At 39.4% G+C, this 21,927-nt stretch overlaps 1 protein-coding gene across 1 annotated transcript in view; it reads right to left on the minus strand.

The window, feature by feature from the left end:
* Window positions 1–21,927, minus strand: part of COL6A5 (collagen type VI alpha 5 chain) — a 159,908-nt gene that overhangs the window by 28,183 nt on the left and 109,798 nt on the right. Inside the window, exon 37 of the mRNA XM_061424880.1 lies at window positions 15,734–15,939. Within this exon, the coding sequence (XP_061280864.1) occupies window positions 15,734–15,939 (206 nt within the window). The remainder of the gene's footprint in view (window positions 1–15,733; window positions 15,940–21,927) is intronic.

Raw genomic sequence — 21,927 nt, forward strand, 5'->3', positions numbered from 1 at the left:
TGCCAGCTTTGCACTGAATACTTGTCTAGACAAGTTTAATATTATGATTTAATCTCTATTATCCTGCTTGGTATGGGTTTCTAAATTTTAAAAACAATTGTTGGCTTAATTGTTTTTCCTAAATATATCTACCTCATTCATACTTTATTAATATTCATCCACTTTCAGCTGTTCATCCACTTTCTTATTTGAAAGTCCATAATAATTGTCCCTGACCAGTAGTATCATACCCAAATAAAATGAAGTCTGACACTGTTTCCCTATCTATTTCCCATGAAGTGATGGGACCAGATTCCATGATCTTCGTTTTCTGAATGTTGAGTTTTAAGCCAATTTTTTCACTCTCCTCTTTCACCTTCATCAAGAAGCTTTTTAGTTCCTCTTCACCGTCTGCCATAAGGGTGGTGTCATAGGCATATATCCAGAGAAAAACATAGCCCAAAAAGATACATGCACCCCAGTGTTCATTGCAGCACTGTTTATGATGGCCAAGACATGGAGACAACCTAAATGTCCATTGACAGAAGAATGGATAAAGAAGATGCGGTACATACACACAATGGAATATTACCCAACCACTAAAAGGAATGAAATAAGGCCATTTGCAGCAACATGGATGGACCTAGAGCATGTTATACTGAGTGAAGTAAGTCAGACAGAGAAGCAGAAATATATCACATCCCTTATACGTGAAATCTAAAAAGAAATGATACAAATGAACTTACAAGACAGAGACTCACAGACTTAGAACATGAACTCACGGTTGCCAGGGGGAAGGGATAGTTGAGGACTTCGGGAAGGTCATGTATACACTGCTCTATTTAAAATGTATAACCAACAAAAAACTATTGTATAGCACGTGGAACTCTGCTCAATGTTATGTGCCAGCCTGGATGGGAAGGGGGTTTGGAGGAGAATGGATACATGTCTATGTATGACTGAGTCCCTTCACTGTTCACCTAAAACTATCACAACATTGTTAATTGGCTATATCCTGATACAGAATGCCTTTGGTGTTAAAAATAAATAAAGTAAAAATGCCTAAAAAAAAGTCCACAAATAACAAATGCTGGTAAAGACGTGAAGAAAAGAGAACTCTCCTACATGGTTGGTGAGAATATAAATTGGCACAGTCAGTACGGAAAAGAGTATGAAGGTTCCACCAAAAAAACTAGAAACAGAACCACCATGTGATCCAGAAATCCCACTTCTGAGTACGTATCTGAGGAAAGTAAAGACACTAGTTCAAAAAAGTACATGCACCCTGATGTTCATAGCAGCAATATTTACAACAGCTAATCTATGGAAGCAACTTAAGTATCCATCAACTGATGAATGTATTATATATATAATAATGAGAAATATTTCATGAGAAATGCTGGGCTGGATGAAGCACAAGCTGGAATCAAGATTGCCGGGAGAAACACCAATAAACTCAGATATGCAGATGACACCACCCTTAAGGCAGAAAGCAAAGAAGAACTAAAGACCCTTTTGATGAAAGTGAAAGAGGAGAGTGAAAAAGTTGGCTTAAAGCTAAACATTCAGAAAAATAAGATCATGGCATCTGGTACCATCACTTCATGGCAAATAGATGGGGATATGTAGAGACATATTTCACTTCTAAAATCTCTAAAAATAGGTTATTTACCTATTTAAAGGATTAAAATGAGAATAAAAGAAGCTAAGTACTAAACTCTAAAATTTAGCCAAACACTAAAAAATCACTTACAATTATTCTATTTTGAGTCTAAAGTATCTTACTTGGAAAGATTGGGCCTTTAAAAAAAATTTTTTTTTCAATAATTGCAAAGTCTGGTAGAAGTGTAGCTAAAGAATACCTATCACTCAGAGAAATGCTGTTTATTTTCTGGTAATGTCACCAAGCCAAATACTCATCTCCAACTCTGTGGATAAATTCCTTGGAATGGAAGAGGAGGAAGGGCTGACTCACTTGTTATGGCTTGAGAGGAATGAGGGACCCAGCTGGATTTCCAGGGAAGTGCCCCAAGAGATTAGCCTAATTTTGCACCCACAGGGCTGAGCACCTTTCAGGAGCAGTGGAGATGGAAAGGGAATTTAGGGAGAAAGGAGCATCTACAGGGCTGGACCATCTGGATGGGGATTGCAATGCTGTGGAGCTATGATGCCTTTCATGGTTGTGGGGAATCTCAAGACAGGCACAAGTTATGTTGTGATCTGCCTTGGATTTGTCCAGTGGCCAGAATCAGTCATGTGTTCTCCAACAGGCAAGCCACATAGACGATGCGGCTGCTGTATATGTACTTTTCTGTCCACATGGACTACAAAAGACATTTTTCAACTTCACCTTTTTTTTTGTAAGGCTTCCCATGAGACTGGCAATGCTTTCATTTTCAATTCTTCCATTTTCTGAGTGTTGAATGAGCTTCAGAGTTTGTGCTCAGCTCCATACCTATCTCCTCTCATTTAATATTCCACATAGCACTGTGAGGGTGAAATTATCATCATGCCCGTTTTACAGATGAGCAAGCTGAGGCTTAGAGGGAGCAAATGACTTGGCCAAGAAATGATAGTCTGTCAGTGGTAGAGGCAGGATTTGCACCCAGCTTTGTTTAACTCCTTCAGAAGACCTGGTTATCAGATTTGAGCGTGGAGTAAACACATTAAGGAACACATTAACCACCTAGCCAAAGGCCCCAGGACCTGGTTTAAAGAACCAGGGTCTTGATCAATGCTATTCTTTCTGACTGAAAGTACTACAGAAAGTTTTCTTTCAAAACTAGGCAACTAAATAAATTTTTTAATATTTTCTTCCCTAGGCCTTATGGGGCAATGGGTATGAGTTGAATCTTTGGAGTCTGAGGCTCATTTAAACCATTTTTTTTTAGCTCTGTGACCCTGAGTCTCTTCCATGCCTCTGTTTCATTCTCTAAAAATACATAGCCTACAATATGAGAGACCCAGGTTCAATCCCTGGGTCGGGAAGATCTCCTGGAGAAAGAAATGGCAACCCACTCCAGTATTCTTGCCTGAAAAATCCCATGGACAGAGAAGGCTGGTAGGCTACAGCCCATAGGGTTGCAAAGAGTTGGATACGACTGAGTGACTTCACTTTTTTCACTTTCATAATAATAAACTATAACCTTATGTTTCTTGAGAAAATTAAATAAAATTTTCACAGTGCCCAGCATATCCTAAGTACTCTATAAACATAACTTTTAGAGGGAAAAAAAAAAAACAAAAAACAAATAGAAGTCTCAGACATTTGAAAATCCTCCCTATGACACTATACTCTGCGAGCCAGAATTTCCCCAAATGCAAAACCATCTGGTATTAGTGGAACACAAGGGACATGCATTCAAGCCCATTCTGTCGTGTTTACACACACTTAACCGGGAGGAGTTGTGATGATTTACATACCTCTGCATCTAATACTGTCACCTCAGGCCTTCCTGGTGAGGTCAATAGTGAAGCCACAGGATGGAGCACACATGTGTGTCTCTGACTGTGTGTCATTCATTTTATGCCAAAGGGAAATAGAGATATATTTTCAATCCCTTGTTTTGTTGAAAGAATTCCTCTCTCCCCCGTTTGCCTGAACAAGTAGGAGTCATGGTCCTAAAATAAATTTCATCTTCTTCCCAGAAGACAGAATACATACCCTCTCGGCTGTGACTTTCCTAGGTGGCACTTTGCCCACAGGATTCACTCTTGCTGTCCACGTCACACTCTGAACCCACAATCTGCAGAGAGGCTCTAGCACACTGAGAAAAGTGATGCAAGCCTCAGGAGGCATTTATACCCAGACCTCCTGGGTCTGTTACCAGATATTCTTTAATCATCACTGAAATACAGTTAATTTACAATGCTGTGTTAGTTTCAGCTGCACAGCAAAGTGATTCAGTTATACATAACCATCCTGGATTATTACGAGGTATTGAATGTAGTTCCCTGTGCTGTACAGTAGGTCTTTGATGTTTATCTATTTATATATAAATTTATATTGTATATATGTGTATGTCTTAATTCCAAACTCCTTATTCATCCCTCCCCCTTTGGTAACCTTACATTTGTTGTCTGTCTGTGAGTCTGTTTCTGTTTCATGAATAAGTTCATCTGTGTTATATTTTAGATTCCACATGTAAGTGATATATTTGTCTTTGTCAGGTTTATTTCACTAAGTATTATCTCTAGGTCCATCCTTCTTGCTGTGAATGGCATTATTTCATTCTTTTTTACGGCTAATATTATGTAATATAATATTACATTATATATGTATGTCTATATATATAATGCGTATGTATATATTATATATATAATGTCTATATATATATATAATGTTTGTATACATATATAATGTGTATATATATATAGTGTGTGTGTATATTCAATGTGTGTATACATATATAATGTGTGTGTATATATGTAATGTATGTGTATTATATATATAATGTTTATATATAGGTAATGTGTGTGTCAGAGAAGGCAATGGCACCCCACTCCAGCACTCTTGCCTGGAAAATCCCATGGACAGAGGAGCCTGGTGGGCCGCAGTCCATGGGGTTGCTAAGAGTCAGACACGACTGAGTGACTTCACTTTCACTTTTCACTTTCATGCACTGGAGAAGGAAATGGCAACCCACTCCAGTGTTCTTGCCTGGAGAATCCCAGGGACGGGGGAGCCTGGTGGGCTGCCGTCTATGGGGTCGCACAGAGTCGGACACGACTGAAGCGACTTAGCAGCAGCAGCAGCAATGTGTGTGTATATATACACATTACATATATATAACATCCTTTTTATCTGTTCACTGAACAGGGAGTGAACAGATAAAAAGTTCAGTTTCTGAACACTCAGAAACTCCCTCACAGGCAGGGATGGGCAGGGGAGCTGCAGGACCTTAGACGGGAACTCAACAGCAACAGATGCTCAGAAGGCAAAACAGAGAGAATTCACCACAGAGATCATTGCTGACCAGCATTTCCCAGCAGAGAAGTGGTTTGCACACCCACTGAGGTGAATGAGGGCTGGGTGCTGAGGGTGCAACCCCAGGGAGAGGACCGGGGTTGAATGCTGTGAAGATACTCTGAAGGGCCTGGTACAACAGAGCGGAGGGAGTCCCGGGAAAAGCCTGGGACTCCCAGAGAGATCTCTAACTCCCCATAATTTGAGATCTCAGGAACTCACCATTGTGAATGCCCTAGGTGTGACAGGCCACAGCTGTGAACTGTGCAGCCGCAGGAGTAGATACGCCCAGCTGCTGCCAAAGCCAGCAAGAGCATCTGAGGCAAACTAGATGTGAGTGCAGTTTGTGATCCAGAGAGGGGAATGCAAGCCAGCTGGCCGCTGCCAAAGCCAGGGCGAGTGCCTGAGGCAGGAGAGAAAACATCACTACTGCAGCCCCAACCCTAGAGATAGCAGCTGTCACTAAGCCATGACCGGGGACAGCTACTGCCCACGCCTTCCTAGGAGCCTATGTAACTGGCCTCTGTCAAGGGACACAGGACTCAGGGCCGACTCCCTTGGGAGAGTGCATGACCCGCCTCAAACTGGAGCAACTTCCCGCAGGCCTGGGCTGCAGAAGGCGCTCCCCAAACACCCCAGTTACGGCTTTCATACCCCTCTCTTTCCCTGGCCTGACTGAGCAAGTGAGCCCTAGTAAGCTGCTACTTTTACCCCCTCTGGTCTGGGAAGGGAACAGACACTGGAGGGTGGCCTACAAGCAGAGGCAGGCCCCAAACCAGAGAGCCACCAGCGGCTGTGTGAGCAAAGGAAAGCAAGGGGATTTGTTCATGGAGCCACAGATGCACAGGATTAAATTCCTGCAATTAGCCTGAGACTGTGAACTTTGGGGGCAACTGTGGGTTTTGGGAGCAAGTACAAACTGGAGTAAGGCCAGGTCTGATCTGAGCTGACCACACAGCAGGTCTAGAGACCTGCCTAGAAAACTGGAGGACTTCCTGATTAGGCAGATTGGCTGGAGCTCACTATGTGGAGAGGACAATGGAGGATGCAGGAGGACATTTTTATTACTATCACTTTCTCCATGTATATTTTCTTTTTCATCTTTTGTATTATTCTAATGTTGCTTTTTATTAACCCTTTAATTTTTATTTTTGATGTAATTTTTCCTTTTTAAAACATTTTATTTCTAAAAAAAAATTATTTCTTTTTTTTTGTTTTTACAGTACTTTTTAGTTTTATTGCATTTTCAATGCTTTTGATTTTGTATTTTTGTTAATCTAGCTTATGGTATTAATTACCACTTAAGGCTTGATTGCTGTCCTCTTTTTTGATTCATGTTTTTATTCTTTTTTTCTCTCTTCTCTTTGGGGTCGCAAAGAGTTGGACATGACTCAGTGACTGAACTGAACTGAACTGATGCATACAACATAGGAATATCTCAATATATGCTGCTGCTGCTTCTGAGGCAAATGCTAATAACTGTTATTTTTCCATGTTGGTCACAGCCAGGAAAATTAGTGTTTGGTTTTATATATATGTTGCCCTACATATTAAGCCTTGTGTGATGACTGATCTAGACAGCAAAAAGTACTTATTTTTAAGAAGATAGAGATTTTTAGAAAGGCTTATTCAGTTATATATATATATACACACACACATATATATATATATGCTATGTTATTGTATATGTGTGTGCATATGTATACCTGTGCAGAAGCACCTGAAGAGTCTGTTTTCACAGAAAACTGGTTAGTTTTTTTTAATAGTCAGTCAGTTCAGTTGCTCAGTCATGTCCGACTCTTTGCAACCCCATAAATCGCAGCACGCCAGGCCTCCCTGTCCATCACCAACTCCCAGAGTTCACTCAGACTCACGTCCATCAAGTCGGTGATGTCATCCAGCCATCTGATCCTCTGTCGTCCCCTTCTCCTCCTGCCCCCAATCCCTCCCAGCATCAGGGTCTTATCCGTTGATGGTGGCAAATTGAAAAATGCAAATGGAATAGAAAGAAAATCACCTGGAGTGTCTCTTATTATGTTAATGGTTTGCTGTAGCTCAGACGGTAAAGAATCTGCCTATGATGCAGGAGACCCAGGTTCAATCCCTGGGTCGGGGAGATCCTCTGGAGAAGGGAATGGCAAGCCATGCCAGTATTCTTGCTTGGATAATCCCATGGACAGAGGAGACTGGAGGGCTGCAGGCTTTGGGGTCACACAGAGCTGGACACGACTGAGCGACTAACACTGCTAGTACAGGCTATTAGGGAGGGAACCGACAGTAACACAGGACAGTCGGGGACTTTAACACCCACTTACACCAATGGACAGACCATGCAGACAGAAAATTAGTAAGGACAGACAAGCTCTAAAGGATGCATTGAACCAGATGGACCTAATTCATATCTACAGGACATTTCATCCAAAAACAGTAGATTTCACTTTTTTTTCAACTTCACATGGAACATTCTCCAGGATAGATCACATCTTGAGTCACAAATTAAGCTGTGGTAAATCTTTTAAAAACTGATCTTGTAACAAATATCTTTTCTGACCACAGTGCTAAAAGATTAGGTATCAACTATGGAGAAGGCAATGGCACCCCACTCCAGCACTCTTGCCTGGAAAATCCCATGGACAGAGGAGCCTGGTGGACAGAGTCGGACACGACTGAAGCAACTTAGCAGCAGCAGCAGCAGCAGCAGCAGCATAGGGAAAAAAAAAACACACAAATATATGGAGAATAAATAACCAAGAATTATTTATTCTGAATAACCAAGAGTTCAGTGAAGAAATAAAGAGGGAATAAAAAAAAAAAATACCTAGAAACAAATGACAGTGAAAACCTGTCACCTCAAAACCTGTGGGATGCAGTAAAAGCAGTGCTAAGAGGGAAGTTTACAGCAACACAAACCTACCTCAAGAAAGAGGAGAAACATCAGATAAATAACCTTTCATCTAAAGCAATTAGAAACAGACGAACATAAAAATCCCAAAGCTAGTAGAAGAAAATAAATCATAAAGGTCCAAGCAGAAATAAATGAAAAAGAAATGAAGGAAACAATAGCAAAAATCAATAAAACCAAAAGCTTTTTCTTTGAGAAGATGAAAAAAAATGACAAATCATTAGCCAAACTCTTCAAGGAAAAAAGAGTCAACCCAATAAAATTAGAAATGAAAAAGAAGAAATTACAACAGACGACACAGAAATACAATGTATCGTAAGAGGTTACTACAAGCAACTGTGTGCCAATAAAACACACAACCTTGAATAAATGGACACATTTTTAGGAAATTAAAACTTTTCAAGACTGAACCAGAAAGAAACAGAAAATATGAACAGACCAATCACAAGAACAGAAATCAAAACTATAGTAAAAAATCTTCCAACAAGCAAAAACCTCAGGCCAGATGGTTTCACAGGCAAGTTCTATGAAAAGTTTAGAGAAGAGCTAACACCTATCTTGCTCAACTCTTCCAGAAAATTGCAAAGGAAGGAAAATTCCCAAACTCATTCTACTAATCCACCATCATCCTGATACCAAAACAAGACAAACCACAGAAAAAATCACATACTAGTATCACTGATGAATACAGATGGCAAAATTCTCAACAAAATTCCAGGAAACAGGGTCCAAAAATACATTAAAAAGATGATACATCATGACCAAGTGGGCTCTATCCCAAGGATGCAAGAATTCTTCAATATACACAAATCAATCAATGTGATATACTATATTAACAAACTGAAAGATAAAAATCACATGATCATCTCAATAGATGCAGAGAAAGCTTTCAGCAAAATTCGACACTCATTTACAATAAAAAAAAAAAAAAACTCTCCAGAAAGTAAGCATAGAAGGAACATACCTCAACAAAATAAAAACCATATATGACAAATCCAAAGCAAGCATTATTCTCAGTGGTGAAAAACTGAAAATATTTTTTCTGAGATGAGGAACAAGACAAGGGTGCCCACTCTCACCATTATTATTCAACATAGTTTTGGAAGTCCTAGCCACAGTAATAAGAGAATAAAAAGAAATAAGAGGAATCCAGATTGGAAAAGAAGAAGTAAAATTCTTACTGTTTGCAGATATTGTACTTAGAAAACACTAAAAATGTCACCAGAAAATTACTAGAGCTAATCAAGAATATAGTAAAGTTGCAGGATATAAAATTAATACATGAAATTCCTAGCTTTCCTGTATACTAACAATGAAAAATCAGAAAGAGAAATTAAGGAAACAATACCATTCACCACTGCAACAATAATAAAATGCCTAGGAATAAACCCATCTAAAGAGACAAAGGACCTGTATACAGAAAACTATAAGTCACTGATGAAAGAAATCAAAGACGACATAAACAGATGGAGAGATATACCAAGCTTTTGGATTGGAAGAATAAATACTTTGAAAATGATTATATTACCCCAAGCGATCTACAGATTCAATGTAATCTTTATCAAACTACCAATGGCATTTTTCACCAGAACTAGAACAAAAAAAGTTCACAATTTATATGGAAACACAAAAGATCTGAATAGTCAACGCAATCTTCAGAAAGAAAAACTGAGCTGGAGAAATCAACCTTCCTGACTTCAGACTATACTGCAAAGCCACAGTCATTAAGAAAGTATGGTACTGGCAGAAAAACAGAAATATAGACCAACGGAATGAGACAGAAAGCCCAGAGGTAAACCCACACACCTATGGGCAACCTGTCTTTGACAAAGGCGGCAAGAATGTACAAAGGAGAAAAGACAATCTCTTCAATGAACAGTGCTTGGAAAACTGTACAGCTATATGTAAAAGAATGAAACTAGAGCATTTTCTAACACCATACAAAAAAGAAACTCAACATGGATTACAGACTTTAATATAAGGCCAGAAACTATAAAGATCTTAGAGGAAAACATTGGCAGTACATTCTTCCACATAAATTACACCAATACCCTCTTTGACCCATCTCCTAGAGTAAAGGAAATAAAAACAAACATAAACAATGTAACCTAATAAAAGGTCAGAGCTTTAAAAGTTGGAAGCAAAGGAAACTATAAAGATTAAAAGACAACCCTCAGAAGAGTAGAAAATAATTGCAGATGAAAGACCTGACAAAGGATTAATCTCCAAAATATATAGGCAGCTCATACAGCTCAATATCAGAAAAGCAAACAGCCTAGTCAAAAAACAGGCAGACTGAAACAGACATTTCTCCAAAGAACACATACACATGGCTAATAAATACATGAAAAATGCTCAACAGTGCTCATTATTACAGAAATGCAAATCAACTAAAATGAGCTATCAGTTCATCCCAGCCAGAATGGCCATGATCAAAAAATCTACAGACAACTTCTGGAGAAGATGTGGAGACAAGGGAACCCTCCTATACTCTTAGTGGGAATGTAAACTGATATAACCTTAATGGGGAACAGTATGGACATTTCTTTAAAAACCAGGAATAAATCCACCATATGATACAGCAATCTCACTCCTGGGCATATACCCTGAGAAAGCCAAAATTCTAAAAGACACATGTACTCCTGTGTTCTCTGCAGCACTATTTACAATAGCCAGGACATGGAAGCAGCCTAGCTATAAAAAAAGATGTGGCACATATATACAACAGAGTACTACTCAACCAGGAAAAGAATGAATCTGAGTCAGTTCTATGGAGGTGGATGAATATAGAGTGTATACACAGTGTATGGGGTCAAAAAGAGAAAAGCAAGCGTCGTATATTAACACACGTATATGGAATCTAGAAAAGCGGTATGAGTGAACTTAGTGGAGAATGATTTGTGGACACAGAGAGGGAAGGAAAGGGTGGGACGGATGGAGAGACCAGCACTGACATACATACCCCACCACGTGTAAAAGAGACAGTGGGAAGCTGCTGTATAACACAAGGAGCCCAGCCTGGTGCTCCGTGATGACCTAGAGGAGAGGGATGGGAGGAGGGGAAAGAGGCTCAAGGAGAGAACATATGTATAATTATAGCTGATTCAAGTTGTTAGATGGCAGAAACCAACACAACACTGTAAAGCAATTTTCCTCCAATTAAAAAAATTTTTTAAAGAGTTAGCATTTTTGTGGAAATGGGCATGGGTTTGAATTCTGGCTCTGCTGCTTATAATTTGTGCTTGTGGTTCTTTGCATTCATGTCATCATCTGTAAAATATAATAGTCATTATAATAATGATAGATTTGGGGGGTACGGATGAAATGAAGTCATGTGTTAATTTATAAAGAGTTTAGCACAGTGCCTGGCATGTAGTTGCACATAGTAAAGAAGCAGTAACTTATTACTATTATTAGTTGCTATTATTCCTAATGCCTTGTTCCATCAAGTGAGACAGTGTATGCAATGCTGAAATCAATATTGGTCCCCAAAGCATTCCATCTGCACTTTTTTGAACTGAATACTTTCTGACTTGTATTAGGCATTTATTTTTTTGTACACACAGAGTATACTCTATCAGATTATAGTCTCCTTTTAAGACAGGGCCTCTGTCTGAATCTTTTTTTTTTTTTTTAATCTCTCTAAGACTAGCAAGGGGTTTAATTCAGAACAGGAGCCAAATACACATTTGCTGCATTAATATTCATAGGAAAATTCACTTGCATGCTTGGCAGAGTCCTTTCCTATAGTAAGCCCTGGTGTCCCTGGTGGCTTAGACAGGAAAGAATCTGCCTGCAATGCAGGAGACACTGGTTTGATCTCTGGTTTGGGAAGGTACCCTGAAGAAGGGAATAGCTTACCCGGTCCAGTATTCTTGCCTGGAGAATTCCATGGACTGTGGAGCCTGGAAGGCTACAGTCTACGGGGTCGCAAAGAGTTGGACACGACTGAGTGACTAACACACACACCAGTGGTAAGGGCTGCCACTGCTTCGTCCATCGCCACCACTAACATCACCCAATTATTTCTTCAGCTGTCCACGTTTTATTCCATTATCAAAGAGTCCCGATGAAAAAAGTGTTGCTAACACTGTAGACCATTGCTTTAGTAATTGCAACAAATGATTGCATGAGACCTACAGAAGCAACCTGTGAAGTCAAATCATCCATATATCTTGAACTCGCAGTTCACATTAGTTCTGCCATACTCAAAATCTTCAAGGAAGTCACCCAAACTGTAATAACTACACAATAAATTCCTGAACAAAAGTGAATGCCACAACCTGTCTACAGTTTAATATGAACAGAAGACTCAGTTTATCTCCCAAAGAGCATCCAGATGGTTGAGATTTCCTAAAGCATTCATGAGACATGTCACTACAGATCAGACATAACCCCAATTCTACCACTGACCTCTTTTTCACATGTACTAATATGAAAGGAGGATGTTCAGCTAGGGGATGGTTTTAATGCATGACTCAGAAGCCAATTCTGCTGCATTTAATTCCAGTACAGATTTTAGTGTAGCAGAAGATATATGCATTCAAATTCAGCACATAACAGCAAAAATTGGAAGCAAGCTAAGTGTTCAAGAGGTAAACAGTTAAGACGTTCCTTCACGGAGAGAAACATTATGAGAGCACAGAAAAATCAGTATGAAGCTTGCAGAAATATGTAAAATGTATAACATATGTGAAAAACGGGATATGTAACTGAATAGAACTACGTAACCCTGTGTGTGTGTGCTCAGTTACATCCAACTCTTTGTGACCCCATGGACTGTAGCCCACCAGGCTCCTCTGTCCATGGAATTTCCCAGGCAAGAATACTGGAATATGTTGCCATTTACTCCTCTAGGAGAGCTTCCTGACCCAGGGATTGAACCCAAGTCTCCTGCATTTCCTGTACTGGCAGGTGGATTCTTTACTACTGAGCCAGCTGGGAAGCCCCTGTAAACATACATGCCAAAGAATGTATTCCACACCACAAACATCTGTTTGCTAAATTGTCTCATTTGTGACTGTAATAAAATTTTATATGGTATGATAGTATCTGTATAATTTTTCTTAAAAACTAGCAGAATCCTGAGGATGTACTGGGAACCTGTGGACAGTGTGCAGAAATCATGAGTCCTATACTGAACTGGTCTTTTAGTTTCATAATCTTGGCATGGAGTTTCTCCTAACAGGGTTTCTTTCACTAGTGACACTCTGACTGGATAATTCTTTGTCATGAGGGCCTGTCCACTGCGCACTGCAGGGTGTTTAGCAGTATCTGCGGCCTCTACCCACTAGCTGCCAGTAGCATCTTCCAGTTATGAAAACTAAAGTGTCTCCAGACACTTCAATATGTCTCTTGGGGCGGAGCAGGATGGAATCACCTCCAGGTGAATTTGCAAGAGCTAACCACTAAATGAGGTCGCAGAGCTGACACGACTTGGTGACTGAACAACAACAACCACAAATCACTAAACACCTTTCCAGCTTTAATACCTTACGGTTGATTCAAAGTAAAAAGATACATTGGCTTAAAAAAAAAAAAACAAAAAAAAAAGCTGACTATAGATCGCAGTCAAGTTAGAAAAATATTGGACAATTTGTTTGGGTGTTACAGCAAAATCCAAATGAAATTTTTGTCCAACCCAATAAAAACGTTAAGTAAAATCCAGGAAAATTCCCTTGTGAACAACTCCAGACTAGTTTTAAGATGGAAGTGTTCCTTCTCATTACTTAATAAAATTCATTGAAAAGAACATCAATTGAAGTTGTCCTAAGGCCAGGGACCACCTAAAGCTATCAGTGAGCCCTAGGCTGAGTTTGGATTGGTATTTCGCATTTTAAAAAATGATCCTGTCCCTTTTTAATCTTGACAGTAAACTAATCATGCCTTAAGTATTAATTAACAGAGCATCTTTAAAAGTGCTGGGCTCACCACTGGGTCAGAGAAGGCAATGGCAATCCACTCCAGTATTCTTGCCTGGAAAATCCCATGGATGGAGGAGCCTGATAGGCTGCAGTCCATGGGGTCGCTAAGAGTCGGGAACGACTGAGCAACTTCACTTTCACTTTTCACTTCCATGCATTGGAGAAGGAAATGGAAACCCACTCCAGTGTTCTTGCCTGGAGAATCCCAGGGACGGGGGAGCCTGGTGGGCTGCCGTCTATGGGGTCGCACAGAGTCAGACACAACTGAAGCAACTTAGCAGCAGCAGCACCATTGGGTCAACAGCTGAATTTAATTAGAATTAAACCATCATTTTTCATTACATAATTCCAAAGAACTATGTGTAATCCATTGGTGAGTAATTAAGAGGAAATGAATTTTCCAAGGAATTTTTATATTGTGGAGGTCTTGGTCAAATGTGTAATGGTATTGCTATATAATGTCTACATGCTGCTGATGCTGCTAAATCACTTCTGTCGTGTCTGACTCTGTGCGACCCCATAGACGGCAGCCCACCAGGCTCCCCTGTAACTGGGATTCTCCAGGCAAGAACACTGGAGTGGGTTGCCATTTCCTTCTACAATGCATGTAAGTGAAAAGTGAAAGGGAAGTTCAGTCGTGTCCGACTTTTCGTGACCCCATGGACTGCAGCCTTCCAGGGTCCTCCATCCATGGGATTTTCCAGGCAAGAGTACTGGAGTGGGGTGCCATTGCCTTCTCGGGTAGCATGAACAATGGTTCTTAAACTTCAGCCTGGATGCAAATCACCTGTGTTGCTTGTTAAAAATCAAAGGGCTGAGCCCCACCTCCCCAGTTTCTGCTTCAGAAGATCCAGGACGAGTGCAGTTCTGGGTTCCCAGGTGGTGCTGACGCTGCTGGTTTACAGATATGATTCCAGAAGGATAGTGGATCTCAAAAACGAGTACCTACAGAGATCACCTAGGGTGGTTATAAAACCACACACACCCCTAAATATGAAGCAGTAGTACTGAGAAAGGCTTAGGAATCTGTGCTTAGGAGTTTCCAGGTAATTCTGATACAAATTGTCTTTGAGCTGCTGTAAAAGGCAATGCCAAAGAATGCTCAAACTACCACACAATTGCACTCATCTCACATGCTAGTAAAGTAATGCTCAAAATTCTCCAAGCCAGGCTTCAGCAATACGTGAACCGTGAACTTCCAGATGTTCAAGCTGGTTTTAGAAAAGGCAGAGGAACCAGAGACCAAATTTGCCAACATCTGCTGGATCATTGAAAAAGCAAGAGAATTCCAGAAAAACATCTATTTCTGCTTTATTAACTATGCCAAAGCTGTTTACTGTGTGGATCACAATAAACTGTGGAAAATTCTGAAAGAGATGGGAAAACCAGACCACCTGACCTGCCTCCTGAGAAATCTGTATGCAGGTCAGGAAGCAACAGTTAGAACTGGACATGGAACAACAGACTGGTTCCAAATAGGAAAAGGAGTACGTCAAGGCTGTATATTGTCACCCTGCTTATTTAACTTCTATGCAGAATACATCATGAGAAACGCAGGCTGGAGGAAGCATAAGTTGGAATCAAGATTGCTGGGAGAAATATCAATAACCTCAGATATGCAGATGACACCTCCCTTATGGCAGAAAGTGAAGAAGAAATAAAGAGCCTCTATGTTATTTCTCTATATTGCCTCCTTCTACATCACACTAACCTAAATTGTGGCTTCTAGAGAAATCTCAAGTTTGGTGAGAATATCAGGGAAGTTTCTTAGGGCTTACCAGTGATTTCCAGAGTGGTACCTGTGACCATTTAAATCTTCAAATCAAATAAAAACAGCAGTTGTAGCCACCATCTTGAACTTGAAAAAAAGTTGCTTTTTATACCAGACTTGTTTATTTGATTCTCTATTAGTGTTAAAAAGATGAAGATCAAGTTATTCAGTACAACTTTTCATTTCCTTACCAGATGTGAGACTTGCAGTTGCTTCAGAATTCCAATCTTTTTCATACTTAGTCATTAATTTCTGTGGCATAAGCATCTGGCTTGGAACATAAACCAAATGGTCGCTTCCATTGTCCTCCAATACAAAAGATGAATCTCTCAGAGCACTCAATTCCTGGCCAATGATGTTCTCTCCTGAAGAAATCTCATAAGGTTCAGGAGTAAATCTAGAAGATAAAAAGGAAGGTTTTAGGTGAACTAAAACTTTAGGAAAAGTTTAAACTTCAGGGAAGTTTTAGTTTTGTTTGTATTGGGGGAATACAAACAAAACATCCCAATGATTTAATATGGTTACTTAATTATTTCTTAGAAAGATAGTTGGGTGTTAAAAATCTAAGCTTATTTCAATCAAATAATTCATTAAGATTCATTATACTACAGGGGAATTCTACTAAACATGTAGAGAAGAACTAATACCTATTCGAAAATATTCAAGAGGACATAACACTCCCAAATTCATTCCACAAGGCCACCAATATCCTGAAACCAAAACCAAAGACACTCCAGAAAAAAAGAGAAAATTATATGCCAATATCTTAGATGAGTAAAGGATGTGAAACTTCTCAACAAAGTGTTAGCAAACTGAATCTAATAGAATATAAAAGCTTCATAAACCACATGTCAAGTCCGATTGATTCCAGGGGCACGAGAATGGCTGAAAGTACACAAGTGAATCAGTGTGATATACCACATTAACAGAAGGAAAGACATAAAATCACACGATCATCTCAACATATGCACAAAAAGCATCTAACAAATTCAACCTCCATTCATGATCAAAGTGGGTATGCTGCTGCTGCTGCTGCTAAGTTGCTTCAGTCGTGTCCGACTCTGTGCGACCCCATGGACGGCAGCCCACCAGGCTCCCCCATCCCTGGGACTCTCCAGGCAAGAACACTGGAGTGGGTTGACATTTCCTTCTCCAAAAGTGGGTATAGAAGGAACATATCTTAACATAATAAAGACCATCTAAGACAAAGCTACAGCTAATATCATATGCAATGGAGAAAAGCAGAAAGGTTTTCCTCTAACTTTAGGAACAAGACAAGGATATTCACTCTCACTACCTCTATTTAATGTAATTTTGAAAGTTCTAGCCACAGCAATCCGATAAGGAAAAGAAATAAAAGGCATCCAAACTGGAAGAGAAGAAACAAAACTGTCCCTATTTGCAGATGGAATGAGACTTTATGCAGAATATCCTAAAGGCTCTACCCCCAAAAGTATCAGAACCAATAAATGCATTAAGCAAAGTCACAGGACACAAGATTAATATACAGAAATCTATTGCTTTTCTGTATACTAATAATGAACTCTCAGAAAGAGAAAGCAAAAAATCAATCCCATTTAAAATTGTATCAAAAAGAATAAAATACCAAGGAAGGAAAAGACCTATACTCGAAAACAATAAAACATTGATACAGAAAATTTAAAATGTTCCCCATCCTGAACCCCCCTCCCTCCTCCCTCCCTGTACCATCCCTCTGGGTCATCCCAGTGCACCAGACCCAAGCAACCAGTATCATGCATCGAACTTGGACTGGCAGTTCATTTCATTTATTATATTATACAAGGGGGGTTCGGGATGGGGAACATGTATATACCTGTGGTGGATTCATGTTGATGTATGGCAAAACCAATAAAATATTGTAAAGTAATTAACCTCCAGTTAAAATAAATAAATTTATATTTAAAAAAGATTAAAAAAAATAAAAGCATGTAAGTTCATAAAAAAAAAAGAAAATTTAAAATGATACAAAGAAATAAAAGATATCATTTGCCCTTGGGTTGGAAGAATTAATATTGTTAAAATGGCCATGCTACACAAAACAATCTACAGATTTAATGCAATTTCTATCAAAATACCCATGAAAATTTTTCACAGAACTAGAAAAAAATCCTAAAATTCAAATGAAACCACAAAAGACCCTGACTTGCCAAAACAAACTTGGAAAAAAAAAAAAAAAGCTGGAGATTCCATTCTCCCAGACTTCAGACTATACTACAAAGCTGCAATAATCAAAATAGCAAGGTACTGATACAAAAACAGATCCATAGATCAATGAAACAGAACAGGGAGCCCAGAAATAAACCCACATACTTATGGCCAATTAATCTACCTATGACAGAAAAAAGCAAGAATGTACGATGGAGAAAATACAATCTCTTCAACTAGTGGTGTGAGAAAATGGACAGCTGTATGTAAAACAATGACATTAGAACATTTCTTTACACTATATACAACAATAAACTCAAAGTAGGTTTAAGACCAGAAACCACAAAACTCTCACAAGAGAACACAGGCATGAATCACAGCAATATTTTTTGGAACTGTCTTCTCAGGTAAAAGAAAGAAAAGCAAAAATAAAGAAACAGGATTAAATTAAACGTAAAAGCTTTTTCTCAGGAAAGGAAGCCACTGACACAGCTAAAACACAACACAGGGAGCAGGAGAAAATATTTGTGAAAAATGTCTCATGAGGGGTTAATATTCAAAAGAGAGAGAGTTCATACAACTCAATGCCAAAAAAAAAAAACAAATCCAATTAAAAAAAGAGAGAAGACCTAAACAGATATTTCTCCAAAGAAGACATACAGATGGCCAGCAGGGACATGAAAAGATGCTCAACATTGCTAATCATCAGAAAAATACAAACCATGATGAGATATATCCTCACACCTGACAGAATAGCAAACATCAAAATAACAAATGTTTGAGAGAATATGGAAAAAGCAAGGTGAAAAGACAGCCTTCAGAATGGGAGAAAATAATAGCAAATGAAGCAACTGACAAATAACTAATCTCAAAAATATACAAGCAACTCCTGCAGCTCAATTCCAGAAAAATAAACGACCCAATCAAAAAATGGGCCAAAGAACTAAACAGACATTTCTCCAAGGAAGACATACAGATGGCTAACAAACACATGAAAAAATGCTCAACATCACTCATTATCAGAGAAATGAAAATCAAAACCATAATGAGGTACCATTTCATGCGATCCAAAAGTCTACAAGCAATGAATGAGAGGATGTGGAGAAAAGGGAACCCTCTTACACTGTTGGTGGGAATACAAACTAGTACAGCCACTATGGAGAACAGTGTGGAGATTCCTTAAAAAACTGGAAATAGAACTGCCTTATGACCCAGCAATCCCACTGCTGGGCGTATACACCGAAGAAACCAGAATTGAAAGAGACATGTGTACTTCAATGTTCATCACAGCACTGTTTATAATAGCCAGGACATGGAAGCAACCTAGATGTCCATCAGCAGACCAATGGATAAGAAAGCTGTGGTACATATACACAATGGAGTATTACTCAGCCATTAAAAAGAATACATTTGAATCAGTTCTAATGAGGTGGATGAAACTGGAGCCTATTATACAGAGTTAAGTAAGCCAGAAAGAAAAACACCAATACAGTATATTAATGCATATATATGGAATTTAGAAAGATGGTAACGATAACCCTGTATGTAAGACAGCAAAAGAGACACAGATGTATAGAACAGTGTTTTGGACTCTGTGGGAGAGGGAGAGGGTGGGATGATTTGGGAGAATGGCATTGAAACATGCATAATATCATATAAGAAACGAATTGCCTGTCCAGGTTCGATGCATGATACAGGATGCTTGGAGCTGGTGCACTGGGATGACCCAGACGGATGGTATGGGGAGGGAGGTGGGAGGGGGTTCAGGATGGGGAGCACGTGTACACCTGTGGCAGATTCATGTTGATGTATGGCAAAACCAATACAATATTGTAAAGTAATTAGCCTCCAATTAAAATAAATAAATTTAAATTAAAAAAAAAGAGAAAGGGAACCCTTGTACACCGAGTGGAGATGTAAACTGGTGCAGCCATTTGGCAGAACAGTATGGAGTTTCCTTAGAAAAACAAAAAGAGAGTTTCCATATGATCCAGCAATTCTTCTCTTGGGTGTATATAAGAAGAAAACAAAATCACTAAAAAACACTCATCAAAAAGATACATGCACCACAAAGTTCATAGCAGTATTATTTACAATAGCCAAGACATGGAAGCACCCAAGTGCCCATCAACAGATGACTGATTTAAAAAGATGTGGTGTATATACGTATGATGGAATAATACTCAATCATAAAAAGAATGGAATACTGCCACTTGAAGGTACATGGATAGACTTGGAGAATATTCATCCTTAGTTAAGTAAGTCTGACTCATTGGAAAAGACCCTGATGCTGGGAGGGATTGGGGGCAGGAGGAGAAGGAGACAACAGAGGATGAGATGGCTGGATGGCATCACCAACTCAATGCACATGGGTTTGGGTGAACTCCGGGAGTTGGTGATGGACAGGGAGGCCTGGCGTGCTGCGGTTCATGGGGTCGCAAAGAGTCAGACACGACTGAGCGACTGAACTGAAGTAAGTCTGAGAGAAAAACACAAATACTGTATGGTATTGTTTATGTGTGGAATATAAAAAATAGTACAAATTAATGTATATAGCAAAACTGAAACAGATTCACAGACACAGGAAAAAACTAGTGATTAGCAAAGGGGAGCAGGTAGGGGGGAGGGGCGGGTTAGCGGGATTAAGAGATATGAAGCTATTATGTATAAATTCAATAAGCAACAAGAATATTTTGTATAGCACAGGGACTTATAGCTATTATCTTGTAATAACTTTGAATATAATCTGTAAAAGTACTGAATCACTGAGCTATACCCCAGAAACTAATATAATATTGTAAATCAACTATACTTCATTTCTTAAAAAGCATATACTGATACATTTTTGTAAATTCCCAGTTATCCTCCCCTTTTCCCCCATTTACTTAGAGCCTATGAAATATTATTTAATACTTTGAAATAAATCAAATGAAACAAATCAAAGGCAATGCCAAAGAATGTTCAAACTAATGCATAATCACACTCATCTCACACGCTAGCAAAGTAATGCTCAAAATTCTCCAAGCGAGACTTCAACAGTATGTGAACCAAGAACTTTCAGATGTTCAAGCTAGATTTTGAAAAGGCAGAAGAACCAGAGATCAAATTGCCAACACCTGTTGGATCATAGAAAAAGCAAGAGAGTTCCAGAAAAACATCTACTTCTGCTTTATTGACTACACAAAAGCCTTTGACTGTGTGGATCACAACAAACTGTGGAAAATTCTTAAAGAGATGGGACTACCAGACCACCTGACCTGCCTCCTAAGAAATCTGTATGCAGGTCAGGAAGTAGCAGTTGGAATCGAACATGGAACAACAGACCAGTTCCAAATTGGGAAAGGAGCATGTCAAGGCTGTATATTGTCACCTTGCTTATTTAACTTATATGCAGAGTACATCATCCAAAATTCCAGGCTGGATGAAGCACAAGCTGGAATCATGATTGCTGGGAGAAATATCAATAACCTCAGAAATGGAGATGACACCACCCTTATGGCAGAAAGTGAAGAGGAACTAAAGAGCCTCTTGATGGAAGTGAAAGAGGAGAGTCAAAAAGCTGGCTTAAAACTCAACATTCAAAAAACTAAGATCATGGCATCTGGTCCCATCACTTCATGGGAAATAGATGGGGAAACAGTAGAAACAGTGGCTGACTTTATTTTCTTGGGCTTCAAAATCACTGCAGATGGTGACCGCAGCCATGAAATTAAAAGACACTTACTCCTTGGAAGGAAAGTTAAAGCAGAGACATTACTTTGCCAACAAAGGTCTGTATAGGCAAGGCTATGGCTTTTCCAGTAGTCATGTATGGATGTGAGAGTTGGACCATAAAGAAAGCTGAGCGCAGAAGAATTGATGCTTTTGAACTGTGGTGTTGGAGAAGACTCTTGAGAGTCCTTTGGACTGCAAGGAGATCCAACCAGTCCACCCTAAAGGAAATCAGTCCTGAATATTCATTGGAAAGACCGATGCTGAAGCTGAGACTCCAATACTTTGGCCACCTGATGAGAAGAACTGACTCAAAAGACCCTGTTGCTGGGAAAGATTGAAGGCAGGAGGAGAAGGGGATGACAGAGAATGAGATAGTTAGATGGCATCACCGACTCAATGGACATGAGTTTGAGCAATCTGTGGGAGTTGATGATAGACAGGGAGGCCTGGTGTGCTGCAGTCCTTGGGGTTGCAAAGAGTCGGACGTGACTGAGCAACTGAACTG

Source organism: Bos javanicus, chromosome 1 (assembly GCF_032452875.1).
Source record: "Bos javanicus breed banteng chromosome 1, ARS-OSU_banteng_1.0, whole genome shotgun sequence".
Taxonomy (NCBI): Eukaryota; Metazoa; Chordata; class Mammalia; order Artiodactyla; family Bovidae; genus Bos; species Bos javanicus.